This window comes from Zalophus californianus, chromosome 13, assembly GCF_009762305.2.
Source record: "Zalophus californianus isolate mZalCal1 chromosome 13, mZalCal1.pri.v2, whole genome shotgun sequence".
Classification (NCBI taxonomy): Eukaryota; Metazoa; Chordata; class Mammalia; order Carnivora; family Otariidae; genus Zalophus; species Zalophus californianus.
The window spans coordinates 83,060,317-83,087,071 of record NC_045607.1 but is presented as its reverse complement, the minus strand read 5'-3'; the positions used below and the strand labels follow the sequence as shown (position 1 = coordinate 83,087,071).

General features: G+C 38.9%; 2 protein-coding genes across 10 annotated transcripts in view; one reads left to right on the top strand and one right to left on the bottom strand.

Annotated features, from left to right (window-relative positions):
• C13H9orf135 (chromosome 13 C9orf135 homolog) overlaps window positions 1-26,755 on the top strand; it is a 249,536-nt gene that overhangs the window by 94,444 nt on the left and 128,337 nt on the right. For all 9 annotated transcript variants that reach the window (XR_003523802.1, XM_027616385.2, XM_027616390.1 and 6 more), the window contains one exon: window positions 5,800-5,857. Coding sequence is in view for 8 of the 9 variants with exons in the window: in XM_027616385.2 (XP_027472186.1) it covers window positions 5,800-5,857 (58 nt within the window). In the remaining variant the exon portion in view is untranslated. The remainder of the gene's footprint in view (window positions 1-5,799; window positions 5,858-26,755) is intronic.
• LOC113934823 (centrin-2-like) lies at window positions 23,226-23,895 on the bottom strand. The gene has a single exon (XM_035723703.1). The coding sequence runs from the start codon at window positions 23,859-23,861 to the stop codon at window positions 23,343-23,345; it is 519 nt and encodes a 172-aa protein (XP_035579596.1). The 5' UTR covers window positions 23,862-23,895; the 3' UTR covers window positions 23,226-23,342.

Here is a 26,755-nt window from a genome sequence, read left to right as displayed (position 1 = left end):
GCATGTGTGGCAAACTGGTTGGTGCTGAGCAAAAGCCAGCTGTCCACCTCCCAAGCGTTCTTATAGCGTGGCGTTATACTGGTAAATTTAGCAGCATCTGGTCTTCAGTTTTGCATTTCCAGAAAGACCATTTTATCTGTGCTTCAGAATTTATCTGACTCATGGAGATTGACTTATGCTCATTAAACTCACAAGAAAAGCCAGTATTTTAATTAGTTGATTTATAATGAGAAATAAAATGCTCAAGCACACCAGTCATGTCAGCCTAACAAAAAAAAGAAGGAAAGAAAGAAAAAGGAAGGCAAACTATAATCAGAATATTGTACAGAGTGTTTGGAATCAGAACAAGGTGAATTAGTTATAAGATTATAATGATCGATGGCCTCAGACTCTGATTACCTGATTATAATAGGACTCTTTCACTTGTAAGTAAAAAATGCACAATTAAAATTACCTTGAGCCAAAAGAAGAGTTTATTAAAAGAATTTGAATTACCACATGGAACTCTGGGAAAGTCCTTGGAAGAACTGAGCTTCGGAGACTACTGGAATCGGACCAGCATTCTCTCCTTGTTGACTTCCTTTTCTCCCTCTGAGGGGAGGGACTTTACATCCCATGGTTCTTGTCACAGGAGAGTGACTGACCCAGTCTCATTCATCTATAGTAAGAAATCCCAAGGTAGAGCCCTGATGGAATCTGAGCTGGAGGCTGACATTTGGACCCATCAGCTATGGGTAGTGACGGAGTGGTGGAGCAGGGGACATGTGGTACAGGCTTACTTGAGCTGATTCCAGACAATGAGCTGAAGTTATTGTTGGCTGTCATAAGTCAGATTGGAGCACTGACTTCAGTGTACTGCAACTCTGCTCCCAGAACCTCCCAGAGAAGTCTGTTTATGAGCCAGGACACCTCTTCCTCATGCCTAGAGCCCATGTCTCCCTTAGTTTTCTCATCTCGCTTTCTTGAGTTTCTCTGAAGGCCATTTCCCTTCTAATGGACTTATTTTTTCATTATATTCTTTATTTGGCTATAGCCTTCAGCTGATATCTAAGAGGAAGAACTATGTTGATTTTCCATGGTTTTATTTTGAAAGACCATCTTGTTTCAAATTGGATGAAATATATCACTTAAAGATTTTTGCCCTCTTCTTCAGATTAAAAAGTGGGTGTTGGGGGGTGATATCAAATGGTTTATGACTGACTGACAGTGATCATTCAGTATTGTAAAAGTTTCCATATTGTTGAGTCACATTGCGCTTTCAAAAAGGTCACTGGATATTTTAACCTTCCATCTTTATTTACTTTGATTCCTAGTAGTAAATCTATATCTTTTTATATTCTAATTTTATTTTTATTGCTTTGTGCATTTGATTAATTTGTCAGTGCCTACCTTGTATCAGACTCTGTGCTGGGAGCTGATAATAAAGAGAGGGAGAAGAAGCTGTGCTTGGGTGGAATGGGTTTCCACCTGCTTTAAATGCATTGAGAGATGCTCAATGCTACCTTGTAAATTGGCCTGCCCAAAGCAATACTCTATTTGACTGATAATTACACCATCTGAGTCATAACTTTGGATGAGAATAGGGTAGGGAAACAAGTTCATTGTCATCTATTAACACTTAAACATTTTAAGATTATGGAATATTTCCATATAAAATACTCTTCAGACACCCATCTACTTATTACCCAGTTATAATGTAAGTTAGTATTTTTGCAATATTTGCTTCTTATTTTTTTAGAGAGACAATTTATCATGACTTATCGAGTCATCTAACATATCCACCATATTGGTGGACATTGGCTTCCAATTTTCACAGTTACAAATAAAGCTGCATTGAATATCCTTATATGTATCTCCCTGAGTATATAGTTTGCAAGGATTTCTTAATACTCAGAAATATAATTGCTGGCTATTAAGATATATGCACCTTCAATTTTGTAAGATATTGCCACTAGTAGTGTATGAATATGCTCATACTTTCATATCCTTTTAAACATTGTAGAGATTTTTAATTTTTACCAAGTGGATATAAAATGGTACATTGTTGTTTTACTTTGCATTTCACTACTGAATTTAAGACAATTTTAAGGCTGAATTTGTTTTCAAGGATTTATTAGCCATTTTGTTTTCTTCTACTGTGAACTATTTATAGGCTTAGGCCATTTTTCTATAAGATATTGTCTTTTATTGATTTCTAAGAATTTTTTATTTATTCTGGATACTAATATTATTTGACTTAATTTTATAAAAAATACCTTCTTGTCTATGACTTCTCTTGTAACACTGTTTATGATGTCTTTTGATCAATAGAAATTTTAAATTATAATTTAATCAAGAGTTATATATAAAATGTCAGATTGTAAACCTTTTAGAAATTATAAATACACACACATGTATGTATATGTAACATGTATTGAGTTTATAAATAAAAGAGTTATTTTATGTCCTTCAGCAAATTTTGTAATTTTTGTCATAAATGTCTTTTAAATCTTCTGTTAGATGTATTCCTAGAGGAACATTAGAAATTTTATTGCAGTTGTAAATGGGAAATTTTCACTTTAATTTGCTTTCTAATTTCTTGTTGCTGGTGTATGGGTATGCTGTTTTTGTATATTGAGCTTGTATCCAACAACCTTCATGAAAATTGCCTATTATGATTTGTAGATTCTCTTGGTTTTTTTAAGTGTAGACAATCTTATCATCTGTGAAAGGTGAAACTTTTGTTTTTTCCACTCCAGTTATTACACTTATACTTCTTTTTTTTGTTTTACTGCATTTTCTTGAATCTCTAGTAAATAGATTAGAATCCAGTTCATTGAATAGAAACCCTGATGAAGGACTTCTGTGACTATTTGGGAGTGTTTCTGGAGTGGGTTCATCAGCTTAGTTTTGATTCTCATTTACTGTTTTCTTCTTATAGTAATGTTGCACTTCTCTGTTCATTTTAAGTATGTTGAATTTTCCTGGACGAGCAGCAATCAGGCAATTCTAAGGATGGGCAGTGAGACATTTGGGCAGTTTTCTCAATCTCTTAGTTCAAGAGTGCCCTCTACTGTTGGAACAGTGAAGTGATCTTTATTTCATTAACGACATCTTTTTTGAAAGAGTGGTGGTTCTAGGACCCTTAATTTCTGAACTTGAGTTCTTATTTTTCTTTACCTTGCTAATTGCTTCCCACTTCCCCAGAGGCAGCGCCTTCCCAAAACTGCCGCTGAGGTCTTGAATACTTTCTAGGCCTCTTTCTTGGAAAGCCAATGTTCAGATCCTCTAGTCTCAGACTTGGTTCTCAGTATTTCCCCATTAGGGAAGGATGCTTTCTTTCTGGGGGGAGATGCCTTCTGTGTTGCATCCCCATAATGCACTTGCCCCCCCCTCCTCTCTTCCATGTAATCCCCACCTGATTTTGCTCCAGAATGGGCTCTGGATCTGGTGCTACCGATTCTGGATTGTTCTCCCACCTACACGTAAACCGAAATTTGTAGTCTTCTCTACCCTCTGTTACACTCAGCTTGGGTGACTGTGTGATTTCATTTGCTTTTGCTGTTGATCTATATGGTTTTGGAGGATATATGTAAATATTTGGGTTTAAGGAACCAAAGGATCTAGGAATGTCAACTGCTTCTTTTCTGTTTTGTTGGAAGGAGGGGCTGATATTTTCTTACCCAGTTTCCCGGCAGCAACAATAAGGGCATGTGACATCTACTCAGCCAATCAGATGGTCCCACCTAAGAGTCTGAATCTGAGTAAGTGACTCAAAGACTCAAAAAAGCAGAGGATTAATTTGGAATAAATCCCCTTGCTGACCGCAGGAGAGGTAGCACCCACCATTTAGGATGGGTATAGCCCCTATGGCTACGGATCCCACTTGACTGTGTGGTAAGAGAGAAGGGGAGCTTACAACCTCCCTGGGAAATTCTGTCTCATTCTTAACAGAAATCATCATTCTTTTTAAATCTCGTATTGAGTGGAGATTCCTCTTCCTTCTACCTATGGAACAAAGCCACACAGAGCAAATCTGACTGTAGATTTGTCATTTTATCTTTGTGATTCTGTAATTTTTTTGACTTACATATTCTATGTGTTGTTAGGTTTATTGACTTAGGATCTTCCTGGTGTTTCTTCCTTTAATCAGTAGGTAATGATCTTTATAACTAATAACTTTTGACAAAAAGTCAATTACATATGATACTAATATAAGAACACTTACTTCGTGTTAATATTTTCTGGATGTGTCTTTTTATATGCTTTTACTTTCAAACTTTCTTCAAAAATAATTTTATTCTAGGTATAGAAGCATAGAGTTGTACTATGTAATACACGTTGACATTCAGTTTACGTCTGAGAAATACTTTCACTGATGAGTTTAACCCTTTACTTTCATTGTGATTGCAAAGATATTTATTTTTATTTTTATGATTTTAATTTGTCTGATGAGAAGCGATTTTCCTTTCTTCCTTTTATTCTCCTTCCTGCTTTTTTTTTTAGATTGGTCTTTTAGAAAAATTTATTTGCTAGTTTGAAAATTGCATTCTAATTTTTGTTCTTTTAGTTGTCAGTACTCAAACTTGAGTGTGCATCAGCATCACCTAGAGGGCTTGTTAAAACACAGCCTGCTGGGCCCTGCCTCCAGGTTTCTAATTCAGCAGGTTGGGGCTGGGTCCCAGTTGTTTGTATTCCTAACAAGTTTCCAGGTAATGCTAATATTATTACTTTGGAAACCACACCTCAAAAGCCTAACAGGAACTGATGGTTACTGCCAGGTAAAATATTAGCACCTGTACCCAATAACTACCATAACTGTTCTGAGTTCGACTTCCTTGTTATTTTGGAATTCTTTTACTTGTTGAATTCTTTCCTACCAGCATAGCCATGCATTAAAATGTTTAAATTTCCTTGTGCTCAATATTTTTAGGTGTGCGTGCAATTCTCAGAGGAGTTTCTTTGATTGTCTAGTCCCATAATATTGCCAGAAACAGAAGTAGAGCTTTTTAAAATTTATTTAATTATTTTTCATAGGAGAACAGTTTTTCTCCCAGCCTGAGTTCCAAACAGAGAAGCTTTCTTGCGAGTTTCTCTGGACTGGTGGCTGGAGTTTCTTTGGTTTCTTTTATATGAGGGTATAGGCTTTACAGGCTCCTGGCTGTGAGTAGGAGTTTAGCTCTTTGCCTTCTCTGAACCCAAGGCCATGTCTCCAGCCCTTCATATGCAGTTCAAACTCCAGCTTCTAGCCTTGGCACATCATCTTATGACTTCCCATTCTAGTGAGTATCCTCTTCATTTCTAGCACCTTAGGGTTTCCCTTTGGAGCTTAGCAGTGCTTGTAGACTTGGAGGAGGGAGGATTTATTTATTAAGAATTGCTGTGTGTTTAATGGGGTGGAAGTTGGGGAAGCTATTAACCTCAGTCCATCTGGTTGTCTTCTATTATCTTTTTCAGTTGTCGTCTAGCAGAGAACACGGGGCATAGGGTCAAAACGGTTTGAGGGTAGAAACTGGATGGTAAAGAGAATCCCAAAAGTTTGGAATGCACCTAAGCTCAGGGACTTGGGATTGGTAGCGTATCATTAGTACAGGAGCATAATAAGTGGTGTTGAATTGGAAGTGATTGAAGGAAAGTCATCCTGTGGTGGTAGGTAATGCTATAAACAAGGTCTGGGACAGTTGTATGTTTTAAAAATTTTATTAGGGCCAGTCTTCCTTGAAATGTTTTTATTTCGTGTAAAGGATATAATGCTAAACATTTTAAATATCGTTCTTTTTGGAGTCGTTCTTTTCTCAAATATTGACTTATCTTTCTTAGGTATGCATTGACAACATATGCTGAAGAATATGCTCCACCATATGATTATCAGCCACGTGTGAGTATAAAATGGCTGAAAAGCCTTATTCTAATACTCATTTATTTATGTACTTAAAATGATTCTTTATATCGAGTGTAGTCAAGCTTGGGAAGAAAGGACAAATTGCTGAGATTTATGATATTGTATATTTATTTAGAGATATTAGCTGTTTGTGGGAGTCAATGGAATGTTTTATGGTTATGATTTATTTTTGGAAGTTTATAGATTTCAGGGAGAAAATATTGCAGTGTCCAAAATGTATTAGTTATTTTCTTCTTCATCTTGTTTTATTGTCCTTTTCCTGAATTCAATTTATCTGGAATAAAAACCCACCTTTCAATTCATTTGTATTGCATTGACACATAAAAGTAAGTGGTGTAATTTAGCTCTGGGAGATGTGTAGGTTGATAAAATATGTCCAGTTTATAACTTCATTTTACTTTTACTTAAAAAATTAAACAACAGAAACAAAATAAGGCTGTTTCCTCTTAGTCTTGTTATGGAAATCTTGACTGGTACAATAGGTAAGAGATTTAACTATTGAAAAAGAGGAGGAAATAAAGTCATCTTTATTTTCAGAGAGTATTATGATGTTCTTAGGAGAACTAAGATATTAAACTGAAAAGTAATTAGTAGAAATAAGACCATTTAGTAAGGCGATTGAATACAAAATAAGTATATCAAAAACAATATCTTTGCTTCATATCAGCTTAGTAAACTTATAAAAAAAAAACAAATTACTATAGCAACACAAATTTTGAATACTTTTGTGAAGAAAATTCTAAACCAAATAAAGATCAATAAAGAAGATGTGGTAGTTTGTCTCCAAAGATGGTGGACTTTCCACAGCCACTTCCCCAGGACAAGGTGAATGATGCTCCACCTTTTGCATCTGAGCTGTCAGGGAACTGATTTGATCAATAGAACATGGCAACAGTGACACTCTGCCAGATCTAGGCTAGATTGAAGAAGACTGCTTCCAAGTCTTGGAGCCCTGAGCTCCCAGGTAAGAAATCGAGGCTACTCTCCTGGAAGGAGAGGCCGTGAGGAGGAGCACTGATGTGCTTGATTCATGGGTGAGGAAGCCATCTTGGACGTCTAGCCTAGTTGAGCCTGAACTGCAGCTCCATCTGCTCTCGGACTGCAACCCATGCAAGGTTCCAAGAAGATAATAATGAATTCTTGTTTGAAGCCGTTAAGTTTATTTTAACAAATGTATACACCAAAGATAACTGAGACAGCAGTCTTGACTACAAGGGAATAACAACCATTTTAGGAAACTGGAAAACTAAATTAATTATGAGTTAAATTCATAAATTTTATTATATTAAAAATGGATTTTGTTTTCTATTAGAGCTCTAAGATTATGAGTTATTTGAAGGACTAAACAGATGAGAATAATCAATAGTTTTAGAAACCATGGTAAAACCAATTTAGGGAAGATTCATGACACTACATTATATGTTGTATTCTTATTTATTTTTTCTCATCAAAAAAGAGCATTCAAACCATAAAGAAAGCAAATATGATAGTTTATGGATTAATGCCTAATAGGTAAAGAACTTATATATATATATATAGGCAGGAAAATTGTTAAGATGCTAGGGAAAGACCAAAGGACAATATATAGACAATTTGCAAAGCAGGAAATGTAAAACTAGCTACTAAATATAGGGAAAGTCCCAATTTACTAATAATAAGAGATGTGAATTAAAACAATAAAAAATTTTCCTGCTAATAAAATTGGCAATATTTTTTTAAATTTAATTTTATTATGTTATGTTAGTCACCATGCAGTACATCATTAGTTTTTGATGTAGCGTTCCATGATTCATTGTTTGCATATAACGCCCAGTGGCATTATTTTTAAAAATAATAATATTTAATGGGTGAAGATGTGATGAAATGGGTACTTTCATCTGTTGCCAGGAAGACTGTAAATTGTTTTAATCTTTCTGGAAAGGAATTTGGCAATATGTATCAAGATACTATTTGATCTAATGGAGCACTGGGTGTTACACGCAAACAATGAATCATGGAACACTACATCAAAAACTAATGATGTAATGTATGGTGATTAACATAACAATAAAATAAAATTTAAAGAAAAAATACTATTTGATCTAATAATTTTCCTCCTAAGAAACTTCCTCAGAGAAAAATAACTCAACTAGGGATAAAATTTATATCCAAGGATACTCATCACAGAATTGTTTGTAATGGCAAAACTTGGAAAGTACCTAATGTTTTAGTACTAGGAGTAGTACTATTAAATATGTTACATTCACATGATGAGTTATTTTATAACCTTTAAATGTCCATAGATGGTTCTTAGTGTCCTGATAAATCTTGATTTAAGGTTAAGAAAAACATTAATATACAAAATTTATGCATATAAAATATATTATATTAATGTAATATGTAAATATTATATATGTATAAACTATGCAAAAATATAGAGGAAAAACCAAAGAAACTGTCAAAATGCTAGTAACGTTGGCCATTGGATGGTGAGATTCTAGGTGAGTTCTTCATCTTTACACATTTTAGAATTTTCCAATGCAACAAGCATGATGACTTATAATCAGGAAAACCCCAAGGAAACAAATATATTATTTAAAAATGAAATTCAGGCCCATTTCCTTACATATATGAAATCTGGCTGCATCTCTAAACAAAGACAAGACACATAATTAAAAACCCATAAAATTTCAAAGGACTAATTTCTCCACAGGCATAAAGATAAAGAATGTGAGATGCATTCTCAGGGTGCATAAATCTTTGGCCATTGTGCTGTATATTCATGCTTTTAATTTTTTTAGCATTATTTCTCATATTTCTCATGTTGCTTGTTTCTACAATAACAGCACAGCATGCCAGGGCAGTTATTTGGCTTATTTAGAGTTTTGTTCATTCACTTCCAAGTTCCTTGCCAAAGTAATTGATGTTGAGGCATGTTTTTTAGCACTACTCCTAGTGCCCCCATTCATTGAATGCTTACCTTGTTACATTGTTATAGGATAAAAAAATTAAATTATAATGACAGCAAATGGTTGAATAACAGTAGAATAGTGACTGAACTCTGACATAGAAGTTACTGTGCACATAAACAAGTGTATGATTCATAAAATACTGACAAAAGAGAATATTTTTTTCTTACCAGAGACTTTACCATGTGGACTTAGCATAAACACAGTACACCATTCTCAGGCTACAGCCTTTGCAATTATGCAATTCCTGAAGAAATCCTAAAATATTTGGACTCATATTTCAAATGTTTTGCATGAATTGAAACTATTAATTTTTATATTATCATTTCTTATATTTGTTTAATTGATACTTGCATAAAGTGGGATAGCATTATAGGAATTCTAAAGTGAGTGCAAGTTATCATCCCATAGCTCTATACATGAGTAAATAAATACAGAGTATTAGGAAGCTATGAAATCATTTTTAAGGAGAGAAATGGAAGAGAATTGCAAGCTACTTCCTCAGAACTCCACCTCTTAAGCTGAATACTTATTATGGCTCACCCCAATTTCAACAAAAGATACCTTCTCTTAAAAGCTTCCCCATCCTTCTCCTAAAGAACCAAAATAGAGGAAAACATTAGATGATTTGTCCAAGGCTGGCTGTTTAAAGTGTACATAAGCTTTTAGGATAAAGGACAAGTGAGCTGAGTTTAATGATGGAGAGTTGACTGAGCACACTCAGGATGAGTAAGGAAAAGAGTTAGGTCAGGCAGAGAGTAGCAAACTCAGGAAGTTGAAGGGTCAAAGGAATGAGAATGTTGAGAAAAAAAACCAAGCATAGCAGTAGTGAAGGGGTGAGAGAGCTGGAAGATTTGGAGGTAATGAGCAAAAGGGATGTACTGGAATTTATTGGAATTTCAGATGTAGAACAATTCTGGGGAATGATAGAGCCCAGGATGTGGACATGGACTGAATTTTGATAATGGAATCAAAGCCATTGACTTGAGAGGGTGAAAAAATGGTAAGCCAGAGCATTGGCTAGATTCTAAATATGGCTGTTGGAAATCAACCTCTACAGGACAGCGGAAAAGAAAGGTAATGCCATGGACTGAGTCAAATGACCAAGCTCTCAGTGGGAGCATTTTGGAGGTTAATAGCTCCTCCCAGTCATGCATCTGCCATTTGGGTACGTCTGGTTGGTCATTATCAATGTGAAGTACCATTTTGTTTTCCTAAATAGAGCTGCCTATTGAATTATCTTTCCAGACATATGAGTAGCTTGAACCCCCAAAATGGTCCATATCTTAGTTCACTCAGAGACAGAAAGCTGAGGAAGTTTCTTTTTTTTCCTTTTTTTAAAAAATTTTATTTTATTATGTTAGTCGCCATACATTACATCATTAGTTTTTGATGTAGTGTTCCATAATTCATTGTGTGCATATAACACCCAGTGCTCCATGCAATACGTGCCCTCCTTAATACCCATCACCGGGCTAACCCATCCCCCCACCATGTATCCCCCTCCCCTCTAAAACCCTCAGTTTGTTTCTCAGGGTCCATAGTCTCTCATGGTTTGTCTCCCCCTCCAATTTCCCCCCTTCATTTTTCCCTTCCTACTATCTTTTTTTTTTTTTTTAACATATAATGTATTATTTGTTTCAGAGGTACAGGTCTGTGATTCATCAGTCTTAAACAATTCACAGCGCTCACCATAGCACATACCCTCCCCAGTGTCCAACACCCAGCCACCCCATCCCTCCCACCCGCCTCCCCTCCAGCAATCCTCAGTTCATTTCCTGAGATTAAGAGTCTCTTATGGTTTGTCTCCCTCTCTGGTTTCATCTCGTTTCATTTTTTCAAGCTGAGGAAGTTTCTAATAGAGAATTATGTTTTAAAGTTGGTATGTGGAGCACCTGGGTGGCTCAGTGGATTAAGTGTCTGCCTTTAGCTCAGGTCATGATTCCAGGGTTCTGGGATCAAGACCCATGTCAGGATCGGAGCTGAGCAAGAGATCTGCTTCTCCCTCTCCCTCTGCCCCTCTGACTCTCTCTCTCTGTCAAATAAATAAATAAAATCTTTTAAAAAAATAAAACTGGAATGCATTCCAAACTAACTTGGAGGACTCCCTGCCATGTAATATTGTAGGTATGAAAAGAGGCTGCATCTGTTTAACATTATTCTCTACAACAGCAGAATTGACCTGTCCTACCATTGGGGCTCAATGCACTGGTACAGATACAGAATTGTTAAAATACTGATATTTCTGTGCTGATTGGAAATTTGCTGTCACCTTGCGTTCCCCAGAACCCTGCCCCCTGAGTAGCCCCATCCCCTTCCCTAGACTCCCAGGACGCAGGACTGCATTATGACTTTCCCAGATCCTGAGGGCTTTTGCCATCATGGGCTCCTTCTTCCATTAAAAAATAAAACAATATATATTGTACAACTGCAATGGTATAAAGACAAATACAATCCAAGTTGGATCATATTCACTTTTGGTGGCAGGGGTGGATTTAAAAGCTTATTAAAGAAATATATTTCTTAGGCTGTTTGTCTTCTTGCCTATTTATGACTATGTTATTATATTTTATGTCCATGTTATATGACCATGTTATTGTTAACCTTCTTGAAATTATTACCAATGTACCAATGGGTGTTATTACACAAAATGAATGGGTGTTATTACACAAAATGAAAACATACTCATTTTTTGGGGGGAAGTACTTTTGGACTCTTGTACCCTATTTTAAGCAAAAATTTCTGTATAATAGCTACCATCAGTTGGTGCCCTAAGAATGTTTATGAATATTAAATGGCCAGCAACATTTCCTGCTTAGCTATGAGTTTCTACCATTTAATAGAGTTAGTTTTTCAAAATGGCATCTGCATTTTTTATTATGGTAAGATATATGTAATATAAAATTTACTATTCAACCCTGTTTGGTGTAGAATTAATGGCACTAATACCTTCACTTTGTTACTAGATTCATCTTGAAAATTCTGATTTTAAAAGAAATGAAACATTTTTGTGAGCGCTCAAAAGTACTGTGGGCTCTAGGCACTAGGCCTCCTGTGCCTCATGGTTGAGTGGGCCCAGCCTGGACCTTCTGGAAATTTAATACTTGCCTAACCAGGGGCCTCTAGGACTTGCCCAGTCTGAGTGACTGTACTGATTGATAAATACTTTGAGTATCATCCCAGACCAAAATGCATCTTGGCTAGGAGTCAGAGGTGGACAGCAATCTTTAAGAGCCCTTTATTGTTCAGTTAGGCTCATTCACATGCAAGAAAACCCCCAAAGGGATTGGGGAATTGCCTTTAGTTTTCTGCTTCCTGGGAAGAGATGTCCACCAGTGCTCTTAAAAAGAAGAGAAGGAAAAGAATGACTTGCTGAAAACATCCAAAACCTAAGACAGTGAGTGAATCTAGAACAGGCTGGGGGCTCTGAAGGAAACATCACTTCTCTGAACTAAATTAGCTTTGGTTTTCTCTTCTTTTTAGAATCTTCTCTTTGTATCTTTGTTCCATTCTGTGCCCCCATGATCTTCTATAATTTCATTCCGGTATACATTCCTTTTCTTTTTCTGGTTCTCTTTTAAAAATATAATAGCATGCAAAGTTGTGTCATCTAAATTGGCCACACGGAATAATCATGTATAAGCTTTTAGTCCAGAATGAAGTGTACTTTTTAAACTAGGTAATGTCCCAGGTTTTATGATGTGTTTCCATGACTTTTATTTTACTATTTTCCCTGAATCTTAATATATCTTTTTAGTTTTCTCTTTTTTGTCCTGTTAATGTTTTAACTCAGTATCTGCTGACAAAAGAGTGATGGCCATTTGCTGAATATCCTTGTTTATCTCATTACATTGACTATTGGCTAAAATGAGAAAGAGTTTTGTTATTCTACAAATGAGGTAAGGGTGGGAGGTGAATTTGGAGAAGAAGGACGGGGTCATGTGGTTCTACCTAATATTTTTTGATTGATGTCAGGATGTTCCAAAATACTGCTGTTAGCTAACCACAGGAACAGCCCTCTATCACTTGGGTTAGAAGGAAATGGTGGCCTTCCTCAATCTAAAATAATGCCTGAAAGATCTTGTGGTGTGTTATACATGTGTGCTGACCTTATACATATACACAGAGATTTGATATTGTACCTTATGGGCCAAACAGTTCCAGTTCTGAGTCTTACAGCTGCCAGCATTAAGGGATCACACTTCCTAGGCCCCAATTTCAATTTTAGGACCTGCTGGCATTTCTTCATATAGCTACACAGGGCTTTACAGCTGTCCCAGGTTGGGATACCAGAGGATTTACCTTATTTGGGGGACTGTATAGTTGCTAATAGGTGAGAGGAAAGAAGGAAGGAAGGATCTCTCTTTCTCTCTCTCTGTCAGTATATATATATGCAGTATATATATACACAGTTGACCCTTGAATAATGTGGGCGTTAGCGGCACTGACCCCCCCCCCACAGTAAAAAATCCACATATAATTTTTGACTCACCAAAAACTTAGCTACTAATAGCCTACAGTTGACCAGAAGCCTTAATGATGACATAAGCAGTTAACACACATTTTGTATGTGTATTTTATACTATATTATTACAATAAACTAAGCTAGAGAAAAAAATGTTATTAAAAATCATAGGAGGGAGGGCGGAGCAAGATGGCGGAGGAGTAGGAGACCTGGGTTTCGTTTGGTCTCAGGAATTCAGCTGAATAGGGATCAAACCATTCTGAACCCCCACGAACTCAACGGGAGACCGAAGAAGAGAGTAGCAACGACTCTCTGAACAGAGAAGCGACCACTTTCTGGAAGGTAGGACATGCGGAGAAGTGAATCCGAGGCGATATTCGGGAGGACAGACGGCGGGGGAGGGGGCCTCCATCGGCCGCTTCTGGCAAGTGCTAGAGCCGCGGAGCACAAAATCGGAACTTTTAGAAGCCGGCTCCACTGAGGGACGTCGCTCCAGTGGCTAAGCGGGGGGTGGAACCCTCGCGGGACAGTGTGGTGTCAGGACCCTCGGGGTCACAGAAAGACCGGGGGTGCCTGAGTGCGGCAGAGCTCCCAGGGATCGGAGCGGGGAAGCCGGCTGCAGAGACGGAGCCGAGGCGTGGGCTCTCAGCTCCGGGTGGCCGTAAACTGTGATCCGCGGCCCAGGCGGGCCACTGCTCCTCCAGCAGGGACCCAACAAGCGGCAGATCCGGGGAGACTCCCCTTCCTCCCCCGGGGGGAGCAGCGCGGGAGCGCACTGCAGGGATCTGCTGGGTTTGGAGACTCCACACGGGAGTTGGGTGCCAGAGATAGAAACGCTCGGTCACAGGCCGGGTGAGCACGGAGTGCGGCCAGAGACTGGGGAGACGGCAGTGACTGCTTTTCTCTGGGGGCGCACTGAGGAGCGGGGCCCCGAGTTCTCAGCTCCTCCGAGTGGAGATTGGGAGGCCACCATTTTCACCCGGGTCCTCCAAAGCTGTACCAGAGCTTGCAGGGAACAAAAGCTCCTGAGAGCAAACCGAAGCAGCTTGCTTAGCCCTGACCGACAAGGGCAGGGCAATTCCGCCTCCGGCAAAAACATTTGGGAACCACGGCAACAGACCCCTCCCCCAGAAGATGAGCACGAACCGCCAGCAAGCCAAGACCAAGTTTACTGATCAAGGAGAACGGGAGAACTCCAGCGCTAGGGGAATACTGCACATAGAGTTCATGGCTTTTTTTTTTACCATGATTCATTAGTTTTTCAAAGTTAATTTTTTAACTTTTTTTTATTTTTTATTTTTCCCTTTTTCAACCAACATCTTATCAATCCCTTTTTTTAAAAAAACATTTTTTATTTTTCATTTTAGAGTCATATTTTATCCCTTCATAGTAGTTACCCTTATTTTTGGCATATAAGTTGTTCTCTCTTTAAAATTTTGAGATACAGTTTCTTCTTACAGATCAAAATATACCCTAAATCACTAGTGTATGGCTTTGTTCTAGTCTCCTGCCTGATCACATTCTCTCCCCCCTTTTTTTTTTAAATTTTCTTCTTTCTTTTTTCAAACAACTTCTTATCATATCAATTCCTTTTATAAAATCTTTTATAATTTTCATCTTTATAGTCGTCCTTCATCCCTTCATTGTATCAACCCTTATTTTGTACATATATAAGTCTTTCTTCCTTTTAGGAGGCACTTTTTTCTAACGGACCAAAATACGCCCAAAATCTAGTGTGTGGCACTGATCTTTGCAATAGGCTGATCATATTTGATCATATTCGGGTTTTTTTTTTTTTTTGTATTGTTCTGTTTTTGTTTTTATCTTTTTCTTTTTGTTTTTTTTTCTTTCTTTCCTTTTCTTTTCCCCTGGTTTCAGGTCTTTTCTGATTTGTATAGAGTATATTTGCTGGGGACATTGTTAACCTGTTAGCATTTTGTTCTCTCATTCATCTATTCTCCCCTGGACAAAATGACAAGATGAAAAAAATCACCTCAGCAAAAAGAACAGGAGATAGTACCGTCAGCCAGGGACCTACTCAATACGGACATTAGTACGATGTCGGACCTAGAGTTCAGAATCATGACTTTAAAGATACTAGCTGGGCTTCAAAAAAGCATGGGAGTTATTAGAGAAACCCTTTCTGGAGAAATAAAAGAACTAAAATCTAACCAAGTCGAAATCAAAAAGGCTATTAATGAGGTGCAATCAAAAATGGGGGCACTAACTGCTAGGATAAATGAGGCAGAAGAGAGAATCAGCGATATAGAAGACCACATGATGGAAAATAAAGAGGCTGAGAAAAAGAGAGATTAAACAACTACAGGATCATGAGGGCAGAATTCGAGAGATAAGCGATACGATAAGATGAAACAACATTAGAATAATTGGGATCCCAGAAGAAGAAAAAGAGAGAGAGGGGTAGAAGGTAAATTGGAGCAAATAATAGCAGAGAACTTCCCTAATGTGGGGAAGGAAACAGGCATCAAAATCCAGGAGACACAGAGAACCCCTCTCAAAATCAATAAAAATAGGTCAACACCCCGACATCTAATAGTAAAACGTACGAGTCTCAGAGACAAAGAGAAAAGCCTGAAAGCAGCTCGGGAGAAGAGATATGTAACCTACAATGGTAGAAACATTAGATTGGCGACAGACCTATCCACAGAGACCTGGCAGGCCAGAAAGGACTGGCATGATATCTTCAGAGCACTAAACGAGAAAAATATGCAGCCAAGAATATTATATCCAGCTAGGCTGTCATTGAAAATTGAAGGAGAGATAAAAAGCTTCCAGGACAAACAAAAACTAAAGGAATTTGCAAACATGAAACCAGCCCTCCAAGCAATATTGAAAGGGGTCCTTTAAACAAAGAGAGAGCCTAAAAGCAGCACAGATCAGAAAGGAACAGAGACAATATACAGTCACAGTCACCTTACAGGCAATACAATGGCACTAAATTCATTCCTTTCAATAGTTACCCTGAATGTAAATGGGCTAAATGCCCCAGTCAAAAGACACAGGCTATCAGATTGGATTAAAAAACAAGACCCATCGATATGCTGTCTGCAAGAGACTCATTTTAGACCCAAAGACACCCCCAGATTGAAAGTGAGGGGGTGGAAAACCATTTACCATGCTAATGGACACCAAAAGAAAGCTGGGGTGGCAATCCTTATATCAGACAAATTAGATTTTAAAACAAAGACTGTAATAAGAGATGAGGAAGGACACTATATCCTACTTAAAGGGTCTATCCAACAAGAAGATCTAACAATTGTAAATATCTATGCCCCGAACATGGGAGCAGCCAATTATATAAGGCAATTAATAACAAAAGCGAAGAAACACATTGACAACAATACAATAATAGTGGGGGACTTTAACACCCCCCCGACTGAAATGGACAGATCATCTAAGCAAAAGATCAACAAGGAAATAAAGACTTTAAATGACACACTGGACCAAATGGGCTTCACAGACATATTCAGAACATTCCATCCCAAAGCAACGGAATACACATTCTTCTCTAGTGCCCTTGGAACATTCTCCAGAATAGATCACATCCTAGGTCACAAATCAGGTCTCAACCGGTACCAAAAGATTGGGATTATTCCCTGCATGTTTTCAGACCACAATGCTTTGAAACTAGAACTCAATCACAAGAGAAAGTCGGAAAGAACTCAAATACATGGAGGCTAAAGAGCATCCTACTAAAGAATGAATGGGTCAACCAGGAAATTAAAGAAGAATTAAAAAATTCATGGAAACCAATGAAAATGAAAACACAACTGTTCAAAATCTTTGGCATACAGCAAAGGCAGTTCTGAGAGGAAAGTATATAGCAATACAAGCCTTTCTCAAGAAACAAGAAAGGTCTCAAATATACAACCTAACCCTACACCTAAAGGAGCTGGAGAAAGAACAGCAAATAAAGCCTAAACCCAGCAGGAGAAGAGAAATAATAAAGATCAGAGCAGAAATCAATGAACTAGAAACCAAAAGAACAGTAGAACAGATCAACAAAACTAGGAGCTGGTTCTTTGAAAGAATTAACAAGATTGATAAACCCCTGGCCAGGATTATCCAAAAGAAAAGAGAAATGACCCAAATCAACAAAATCATGAATGAAAGAGGAGAGATCCATCCAAATCCTAAAGGAGAACACAGGTAGCAACCTTTTCGACCTTAGCCGCAGCAACTTCTTCCTAGAAACATCGCCAAAGGCACGGGAAGCCAGGGCAAAAATGAACTATTGGGATTTCATCAAGATAAAAAGCTTCTGCACAGCAAAAGAAACAGTCCACAAAACCAAAAGACAACCGACAGAATGGGAGAAAATATTTGCAAATGACATATCAGATAAAGGGCTAGTATCCAAAATCTATAAAGAACTTATCAAACTCAACACCCAAAGAACAAATAATCCAATCAAGAAATGGGCAGAAGACATGAACAGACATTTCTCCAAAGAAGACATCCAAATGGCCAACAGGCACATGAAAAAGTGCTCAACATCGCTTGGCATCAGGGAAATCCAAATCAAAACCTCCATGAGATACCACCTCACACCCGTCAGAATGGCTAAAATTAACAAGTCAGGGAACGACAGATGTTGGCGGGGATGTGGAGAAAGGGGAACCCTCCTACACTGTTGGTGGGAATGCAAGCTGGTGCAACCCCTCTGGAAAACAGTATGGAGGTTCCTCAAACAGTTGAAATTAGAGCTACCGTTCGATCCAGCAATAGCACTACTGGGTATTTACCACAAAGATACAAATGTAGGGACCCGAAGGGGTACGTGTACCCCAATGTTTATAGCAGCAATGTCCACCATAGCCAAACTGTGGAAAGAGCCAAGATGCCCATCGACAGATGAATGGATAAAGAAGATGTGGTATATATACACAATGGAATATTATGCAGCCATCAAAAGGAATGAGATCTTGCCATTTGCAACGACGTGGATGGAACTGGAGGGTGTTATGCTGAGTGAAATAAGTCAATCAGAGAAAGACATGTATCACATGACCTCACTGATATGAGGAATTCTTAATCTCAGGAAACAAACTGAGTGTTACTGGAGTGGTCGGGGGTGGGAGGGATGGGGTGGCTGGGTGATAGATATTGGGGAGGGTATGTGCTACGGTGAGCGCTGTGAATTGTGCAAGACTGTTGAATCACAGATCTGTACTTCTGAAACAAATAACGCAACATATTTTAAGAAAAAAGAAAAAGAAGAAGATAACAGAAGAGGAAGAAAAGGGGAGTATGTCAGAGGGGGAGACGAACCATGAGAGATGATGGACTCTGAAAAAGAAACTGAGGGTTCTAGAGGGGAGGGGGGTAGGGGGATGGGTTAGCCTGGTGATGGGTATTGAGGAGGGCACGTTCTGCATGGAGCACTGGGTGTTATGAACAAACAATGAATCATGGAACACTGCACCAAAAACTAATGATGTAATATATGGTGATTAACATAACAATAAAAATTAAAAAAAAAAAAAAAAAAAAAAAAAGAAAGAGGAGAGATCCCAACCAACACCAAAGAAATACAAACAATTATAAGAGCATATTATGAGCAACTCTATGCCAGCAAATTAGATAACCTGGAAGAAATGGGTGCATTCCTAGAGATGTATCAACTACCAAAATTGAACCAGGAAGAAATAGAAAACCTGAACAGACCTATAACCACTAAGGTTATAGGTTATAACCCTACCATTATAAGTATAAAATAGTGGCAGGTGTCCTCACATAATATAGACTGAGGAATAAAAAAAAAAAATGATATTTTTTCTATGATTAAAATGATAGGACCAATCAAAATTTGTGCATAAAAAATAAAAAATGTGTCAATAGCTAAGGTTTAATACTGTATTGCTTATTTTTTGATGCTGGCCATTACTAAAGTTTGTGTGATATTGTTTAAGGTCAGCTTATTTTGTGAAGTGATTGTTCATATAGATCTCCATATTTTTCTTTGTGATGACCAGACTCAGTAATGATACAGATATTTATATTTATATCCCTGGCCTAAACTTCCTTGCACTTCCCATTGACAATTTTCCTTTAGTTGAATACCTCTACTGGTTACAAATGTTTTTCCTTTGTAAAATTTTATCAAATAAAAAGGTATAATAAATGTTTCTTAGATACATAACAAAAATATATCCAACTAGTAATATGTTTGTTGTAGCTACATTTGCCATTTACTCTTAGGTCTATGATGTAATCACTGGGAGAAGAAAATATCCAATAGAAATGACATCATTTTTAAAGAAGTGAGGAAGTGAATGTCTGAGATACCTCTCCTCCATGATCCCTAGGGTTGGTAAAGTAGATTTGGCTGTATGGAAATTGTCCTTTTTCTCCCACATCACTCTGCATGTGTGTGTATAGAAGACAACCTTAATAGGGGATGACAGGTCTTCAGTCAAGTGCGTATAACAGCTAAAGAATTTTATACATTATGTATACTGAAAATAATGAAATGAAATCTCACAGTAATCTACCTGTATATTTATTTACTTTTACTCCATCCAATGTGACATTCATATAAATAAGCTTGCTGCCTCAAATACCTTTTTAAGACTAAATGAAGTACCCCAAATGAGCATACTTACAGGTATGCTAGGGAAGAATTGTCTTTGCTGTATGAATGCCAGGTGGCTAATAATTATCTGTAACGGTGGACACAAGGTTAGTTCACAATGACTGATTTGGCCAGGAAACATAACACATTGTGCATTTTTATGGATGATCTGGATGAAGGAATTGAGACTATGCTTTCAAATTATCGTACAATATTAAATTAGGCAGAGTTATTGATGTTTCAGAAAGCAGGCTGAAAACTGAAAATGACCTTGAAAAATAAAACCATAAAAAATAAAAGATCCCAGAGAAATAAGATGAAATCAAATAAGACTAAGTATAACCAAAACTGGGTGAGGACTGAATACAGTTGACTAAGAAACAGTCATGTCATTTTATTCCGAAGAAAGTTCAGGAGACAACGGTGGTCAGAGTGAGAATATAGCATTCAGGGGGCCATGGGGATGGGGGTGGGGAGGGGATGGGAATTTAAGAACAGAATACCTGACTCTTTTTTAAAATTTTTTATTGTTATGTTAATCACCATACATTACATCATTAGTCTTTAATATAGTGTTCCATGATTCATTGTTTGTGCATAACACCCAGTGCTCCACGCAGAACGTGCCCTCTTTAATACCCATCACCAGGCTAACCCATCCCCCCACCCCCCTCCCCTCTAGAACCCTCAGTTTGTTTTTCAGAGTCCATCGTCTCTCGTGGTTCGTCTCCCCCTCCGCAGAATACCTGACTCTTAAGATACACTGATACATTGTATTGATATAGGTGGTAAAACTATAGGCTGTTTGTTCTTCATCATGTCAGAAGGTCAAGTAGGGGCCTGCTAAGAGGACACTTCTGTAACATCCTGACCATGTCTGTCCATGATTTGTTTAAAAGAAGAGGGAAGAGAAGAGAAGAAAAGGAGGAAAGCTTTCTTAACCTTAAGGCAGATTTTCCCCATATTCTCTTGCTGCATCTTTAGTGCTTCCTGTTTCTATAGAGCCTGTTTGCCCTCAGCATATCTTTCTCTGACATGCTTTTCCCATCTTTTATCAGGATGTTTCATTCGACTTCCTCTAGTTCCCTGAAACAGCACTGTTGTTTGGTTTGTGTTTTGTCAGGTTTTTCCCTCTATGAAGTTTCTTTGGAAGTGGGCACTTGTTGGCTACCACTGCATTCCTCCACCTCCCTCGACCTTCAGAATCTATGACATTGCCCACTTCATGCCTCTCCTTCTCTGCCCTTCATGGCTTCCTTATGGACCCAGCCGTGAGCATCCACAGGACTTGGGATCCAGAACTCTGTGCTTCTCATTTTATGCAATCTCAGAGAATTCATTCACTCCCATGGTTCCTCAACCATCACCTTTTGGGGGTAATGTGTTTTATATAATTTCACACTTACAGGAAAGTTGCAAGAATGGCACAAGGAGCTCCCATATAGTCTTTACCCAGAGTCACCAATTGCTTACCATTTGAGAGTAGGCTGGGGACATTGAGCTCCTTTGCCTATAAATAGTTCAGTGTGTATTTCCTAAGAACAAGGACACATAGCTATGGTAATATTTTCAACCTAAGGAATAATTGATGCAGTATAATTATGTAATTCACAGTTTGTATTCAGGTATCATCCATGGTCCCAATACTGTTCCTTAGAGCTGTTTTTCCCCTGCCAATGACTACTACTGTGCATAGGGCACTGACCTCTCTCCAGGCCATCTATCCCACAGCACCCCCTTTCAAAGATTTTGTACTGATGTCATCTCACATTTAAAACGTCTAAAATGTGACTCATCATTTCTCTCCTATAACAAATTCTCCCCCATCTCCATGTCTTTCTTATTCCATTTAGTGGTTTTAGAACTCTCCCAGCCATCCAGATTTGAAGCTATGGATCATCTTTGCTTCTTTATCTTCAGTTCGCTTGCTAGGTCCTCTAAGTTCTTCCTGTGAAATGTCTCTTCCAGTCTGGCTCCGTGTAAGCCATTGTGCACTGATACTCACCCATTCCACACCTCAGACAAAAATTTTCTGTGATCCTCGTCTACCTGAAGGGCTCAGAAAAAGCTCATAGTGATTATCCTATCTTAAATAAACGTTGTCAGCACTCAGGGTCTGTGTAGCACCAGAACAGTGAACCAGCCAACAACGACGTGTGGTGATTCACATAACTGCTTCTATGGACGATTTCTAAATATTTCTTCCCACTCCCACTAAATAAGTGTTGGACAGACATGTAAATATTATGTTAGGGTGTGGGAATACAACAACTGTCTGCAACTCACATATGCAGAGGAAAAGTATCTGATAACTGGCCTTCTTCTTGAGCCCACCACCAGTAGGAAAACACTAACCCTTCAGTCCATTTACAGCTTAGTCTGATTCCATAATTTAAATAGTTCCTATAGGAGGTGTTCAGTCTCCTTTAAAAAACTCTCATTTTCTCAGAGATCTTCCATTCATTTTTGGCAGAAAAGAACTAACAGTAGAACTGAGCCTGTTATCTATTAAAAAGCCTTGGCTAGCATCTAGAAACTTGACTTGTGGGATTAGAATTCCCTAATGAGAGAGGCTCATTGCACCTAAACCGTTTGTGCAAACAATATGGTTCATGTTGAACTTGTGGGAGTCTGGAATTCTGGTACTGCAAGGCAACGAGCGCCTCTGTGACCAGCCCCCAAGAAAAAGCTTGGCCAATTGAGGCTCTAATGAGCTTCCCCAGTAAACAGCATTTCACAATTCTTTGCTGGGGAAATTAAGTGCATCCTGTGTGACTCCACCGGGAGAGGACTCTTGGAAGTTTGCACCTGGCCTCCTCTGGACTTCAGCCCTGCACTTTCCCCTTGGCTGATTTTGCTTTGTATCTATTTGTTGCAGTAAATCATAGCCACAAATACAACTATATGTTGAATCCTGTGAGTCTTTGTAGCAAAATCATTGAATCTAGCGGTAATCTTTTTTTTTTTTTAAATAAGAAAGGCTTTATTTTTAAGACAAAACAAATAGCACAAACACACATCCAAATGCACGTGAATAAGTTCACTGGGTTTTATAAAAGAGAAAGCGGTACTCGGGTGTCAGTTATAACTAGAAACATCAAGATGCCCCCTGATTCTGGTGGCATGGATACAACATGTGCTTGTCTAAGAAGTCGTTCTGGGGTGGCATCATTGTGGAAATGCATGACAAGAGTGAGGTGATACAAGGCAGAAATGCATGTGGGTGAAAGCTTTAAGACCCTTTTCACCACCCTAATGTGCTTTTGTTTTGCTCTGGGGAACTGAAGCAATCAGGAGGTCACCTTACAGAGAACTTAAATGTCAAAGAACACTTTCAAGTACCTAAAAGAGATTCAAGATTGTTACTAAAGTTGTACAGGTAGGTCAGTAGGAGAAAATAGTTTATGTTCTCAAAACCCAGGTTTCACACAATATGAAAAGAAGAGACTGATTTTAGTAAAGGCTGGTCTTTTTCATGATGCGCAGGAACTCCTGCTCATTGACTTCTCCATCTCCATCTCGATCAGCCTCATCGATCATTTCCTGTAGCTCCTCATCATTGAGGTTCACACCCAACTCCTTGGCCACACGCTTTAGATTTTTGAATGATATCTTCCCAGTTTCATCATCATCGAAGAGCTTGAAAGCTTTCAGAATTTCTTCTTTGGTATCTTTCTCAGACATTTTCTGAGTCATCACAGTCAAAAAGTCACTAAAGTTCATTTTTCCTGTCCCTTCCTTATCGATTTCGCTTATCATTTTCTTGATCTCTTCTTTCTTGGGTTCAAAGCCCAGTGCCCTCATTGCCACCTTAAGTTCCTTAACATCTGTGGTCCCAGTTCCATCAGCATCAAAGAGATCAAAATCTTCCCGGATTTCCTGTTTCTGCTCTTCAGTAAGCTCTGGCTTAGGACTCATCCTTTTTCTCTGGGCAGATGATGCCATGCTTGCCTTCTTAAAGTTAGAGGCCATTGCCGATGGACTCCGCTGCCCGTTGTTACGGCAACCGACATACATCGAATCTAGCGGTAATCTTGAGAAACCCCAACACAGCCTACTTTTCTCCATGTGGCAGATTGTTATTTTTCCCAAATGGGTGCAGCATGTGTGGTCATCCCACATACTCTTGCAATGTGATTTTGACACTCTTCCCATTGAGAGGCAGAGTCCTTATTGCCTCCACTAGAGCTGGGTGACCTGTGACTGCAGTAGAAGTGATGCTATGTGACTTCGGAGGCCAGGTGATAAAAAGCAGTGTAGTTTCTTCCTGGGTCTCTCTGTGCCATTGTCATTCTCAGAACCCAGTCACCATGATGTGAGAAAGCCCAAGCAGGCCCATGGAGAGGACCTGGGTGGTTGTTCCAGCCAATAGCCCAGCTGAGGTCCCAGCAGACAGCCAATACCAACCACCAACTGGAGTGAGGAATGTTTCTAACCCCGGCCTTCAAGTCACTCCCGGCTTTCAAGTCTTCTCTGCTGAAGCCTCAGACAGTGTGGAACAGAGGGATGCTGTCTTTGTTATACCTCTTCCAAATTCCTGACCCAGAGAGTCTAGAAATAGGGATTATTTTATACCGCTCTCTGTGGGTTGACCTGTTACACAGCAATAGTAACTATGACTCTAAGACGGCATCCAAGTATATGGAGAGAGAGAAGTGACTTACCATCCCGATGCCAGAGGGCTAGAGTAGGATTTTTGTGTGTGCTATCGTCTGCCTCTTCTGGTCTCTGAGGTAATGTCCCTAGTTCACCCAGCTGCTCTTTTCCTTGCTGGCATTGGTGGCTATGGTCTGTGGATGTTGAACTGTCCGTCTTTTTCTATTTCCCTCTCTTTCTGTCTGGGCTAGGTTGGAGCCCAGATGGCTTGTCTGGGATAACTCATCCTCATTTCCACTCCCATAGGTATTGTAGACCCAACAGAAGATTCCTATGCCTCCCATCAGCCTCAGCTCCAATGTTTGGCTTTGCAGCTTCTGTTAGTAACCCCCTTGCAGACTTGCCACAGGATGGCAGAGGTGACTCAGAGTCTTCCTCTGCCTGAGCATGCTGCTCCACCAGCCTGGCTATTGTTGTACTCCAGACAAATGAAAGGGCAGCCTGAGATGCTCAGTTTTGAGTTTTCATGAGGGACGGGGGCCTCCTTATGCCTTTCTGCCATTACTCCCTTTTATCTGATACATTTCTCTCTGTCCAGGTCAGAGGGATTCTGCCTATTTAAAGTCTTGGAAAGGGAAAATTGGGAAATACATTGGCTCTTTCTGCCGTCCTTCTTTTCCCTTTTCCCTTATTTTCTCATTCCTGTAATTCCCCAAACAGACTCTTCCCTGTCTTCCTACTATCCATTCCAACTTTTGGTTAAGACTTAATACAAAAGATATTTTCCCTACATATTGGGAGAACTCTATGATCTGAGGTCTTCCAGGTTTGGACATTGATATTCTAAAGTCCTCAAGACTGTGAGTTGGATTGCAAGGCTATTATCTTGCTAAAAAATCCTATTTTGCATGTTAGAAGCTGATATTACTTTGCTTTTTGGTTGCCATTTTTTTTCTGAAACAAACTGTGATCTCACCTTGGGCAAATGGATGGTTACACACAGAAAGGGCAAAACTATTTATCATTTGGAGATGATTACCCCCTGTATACTTGGTTTGAGTGGCACACCAAATTACTTGCTTGTTCAGGGCTCCTACCATCTCAGTTTGGCTTTGGGTCTGAGCTGCAGTCAATATTAAGGTCCTTCAGGGGCGCCTGGGTGGCTCAGTTGGTTAAGCGGCTGCCTTCGGCTCAGGTCATGATCCTGGAGTCCCGGGATCGAGTCCCGCATCGGGCTCCCTGCTCAGCGGGGAGTCTGCTTCTCCCTCTGACCCTCCCCCCTCTTGTGCTCTCTCTCTCTCTCTCTCTCACTTTCTTTCTCTCAAATAAATGAATAAAAATTTAAAAAAATATTAAGGTCTTTCAAGGCGAATCTTGGTGCAACTGCTTTATTCTGTCTTGTGCCTTTTGTATTAAACTTTGAAAAACATGAAAAACATAGCCTGCTTCCTTAAAATAACTACGCCTTCTAGGTTCCTAATAGTTTGTTATTGTCCTGTTTTGTTTGTTCATCTATTCCATATTTGTGTCCTAATTCCTGATTATATGTTTAGTCACAAATTTATTGTTTGCCTTTACCCCTACTTTATATATTTGTCTTACTTCCTAGTTTTTACCCATTTCTTTTTGCTCTGATTCTCAGTAACTCAGTGTTCCAACATTGCAGATTATTCAGGTACACATTAGTTAGGATGCTTTTAGTAGGTTGTACAAACCCCAGCTCAAGTCAAGCCAGACAATAAAAGCAATTTATTGGTTCACATTTTTTTGAAAAGTCAGGTTTCAGGAAAGGAGTGATACAGCAATGTCATTATGCTTCTTACTGACTCTCAAATCTGCCTTTTATGGTGTTGATTTCATGCTAAACTGATTGGAGGGGGGCTACCAATAGAAATCTGTGCTAGATGCTACCTCATTTATGTCCAACAATGGAAAAAATGTTTCTTTCCTCCAAATCACTGAACAGAAGTCTTAGGCTTTACTTTGTTTGGGCAAACTCAAAACACATGTCCGACATTGGATCAATCACTATCATTGAAAAAGAAGTGAGGGATTATTGTGATTGTCATAGGTTAGATTCTGCCCCTACAGTTTGGAGTGGGATCAGTCTACCCAAATTGCATGGCTGTCACACAATGCAAAATGGGAGAAGTAGATTCAGGGTGAGTTGGAGTCACCTCTTAAATTTTGTGTGAGCTGATTATGCTCATGTCTTCCCCAACTCAGTGTTCACTGACCTCACTTTGGTAGCTCGAAGTCAGCCATAGCAG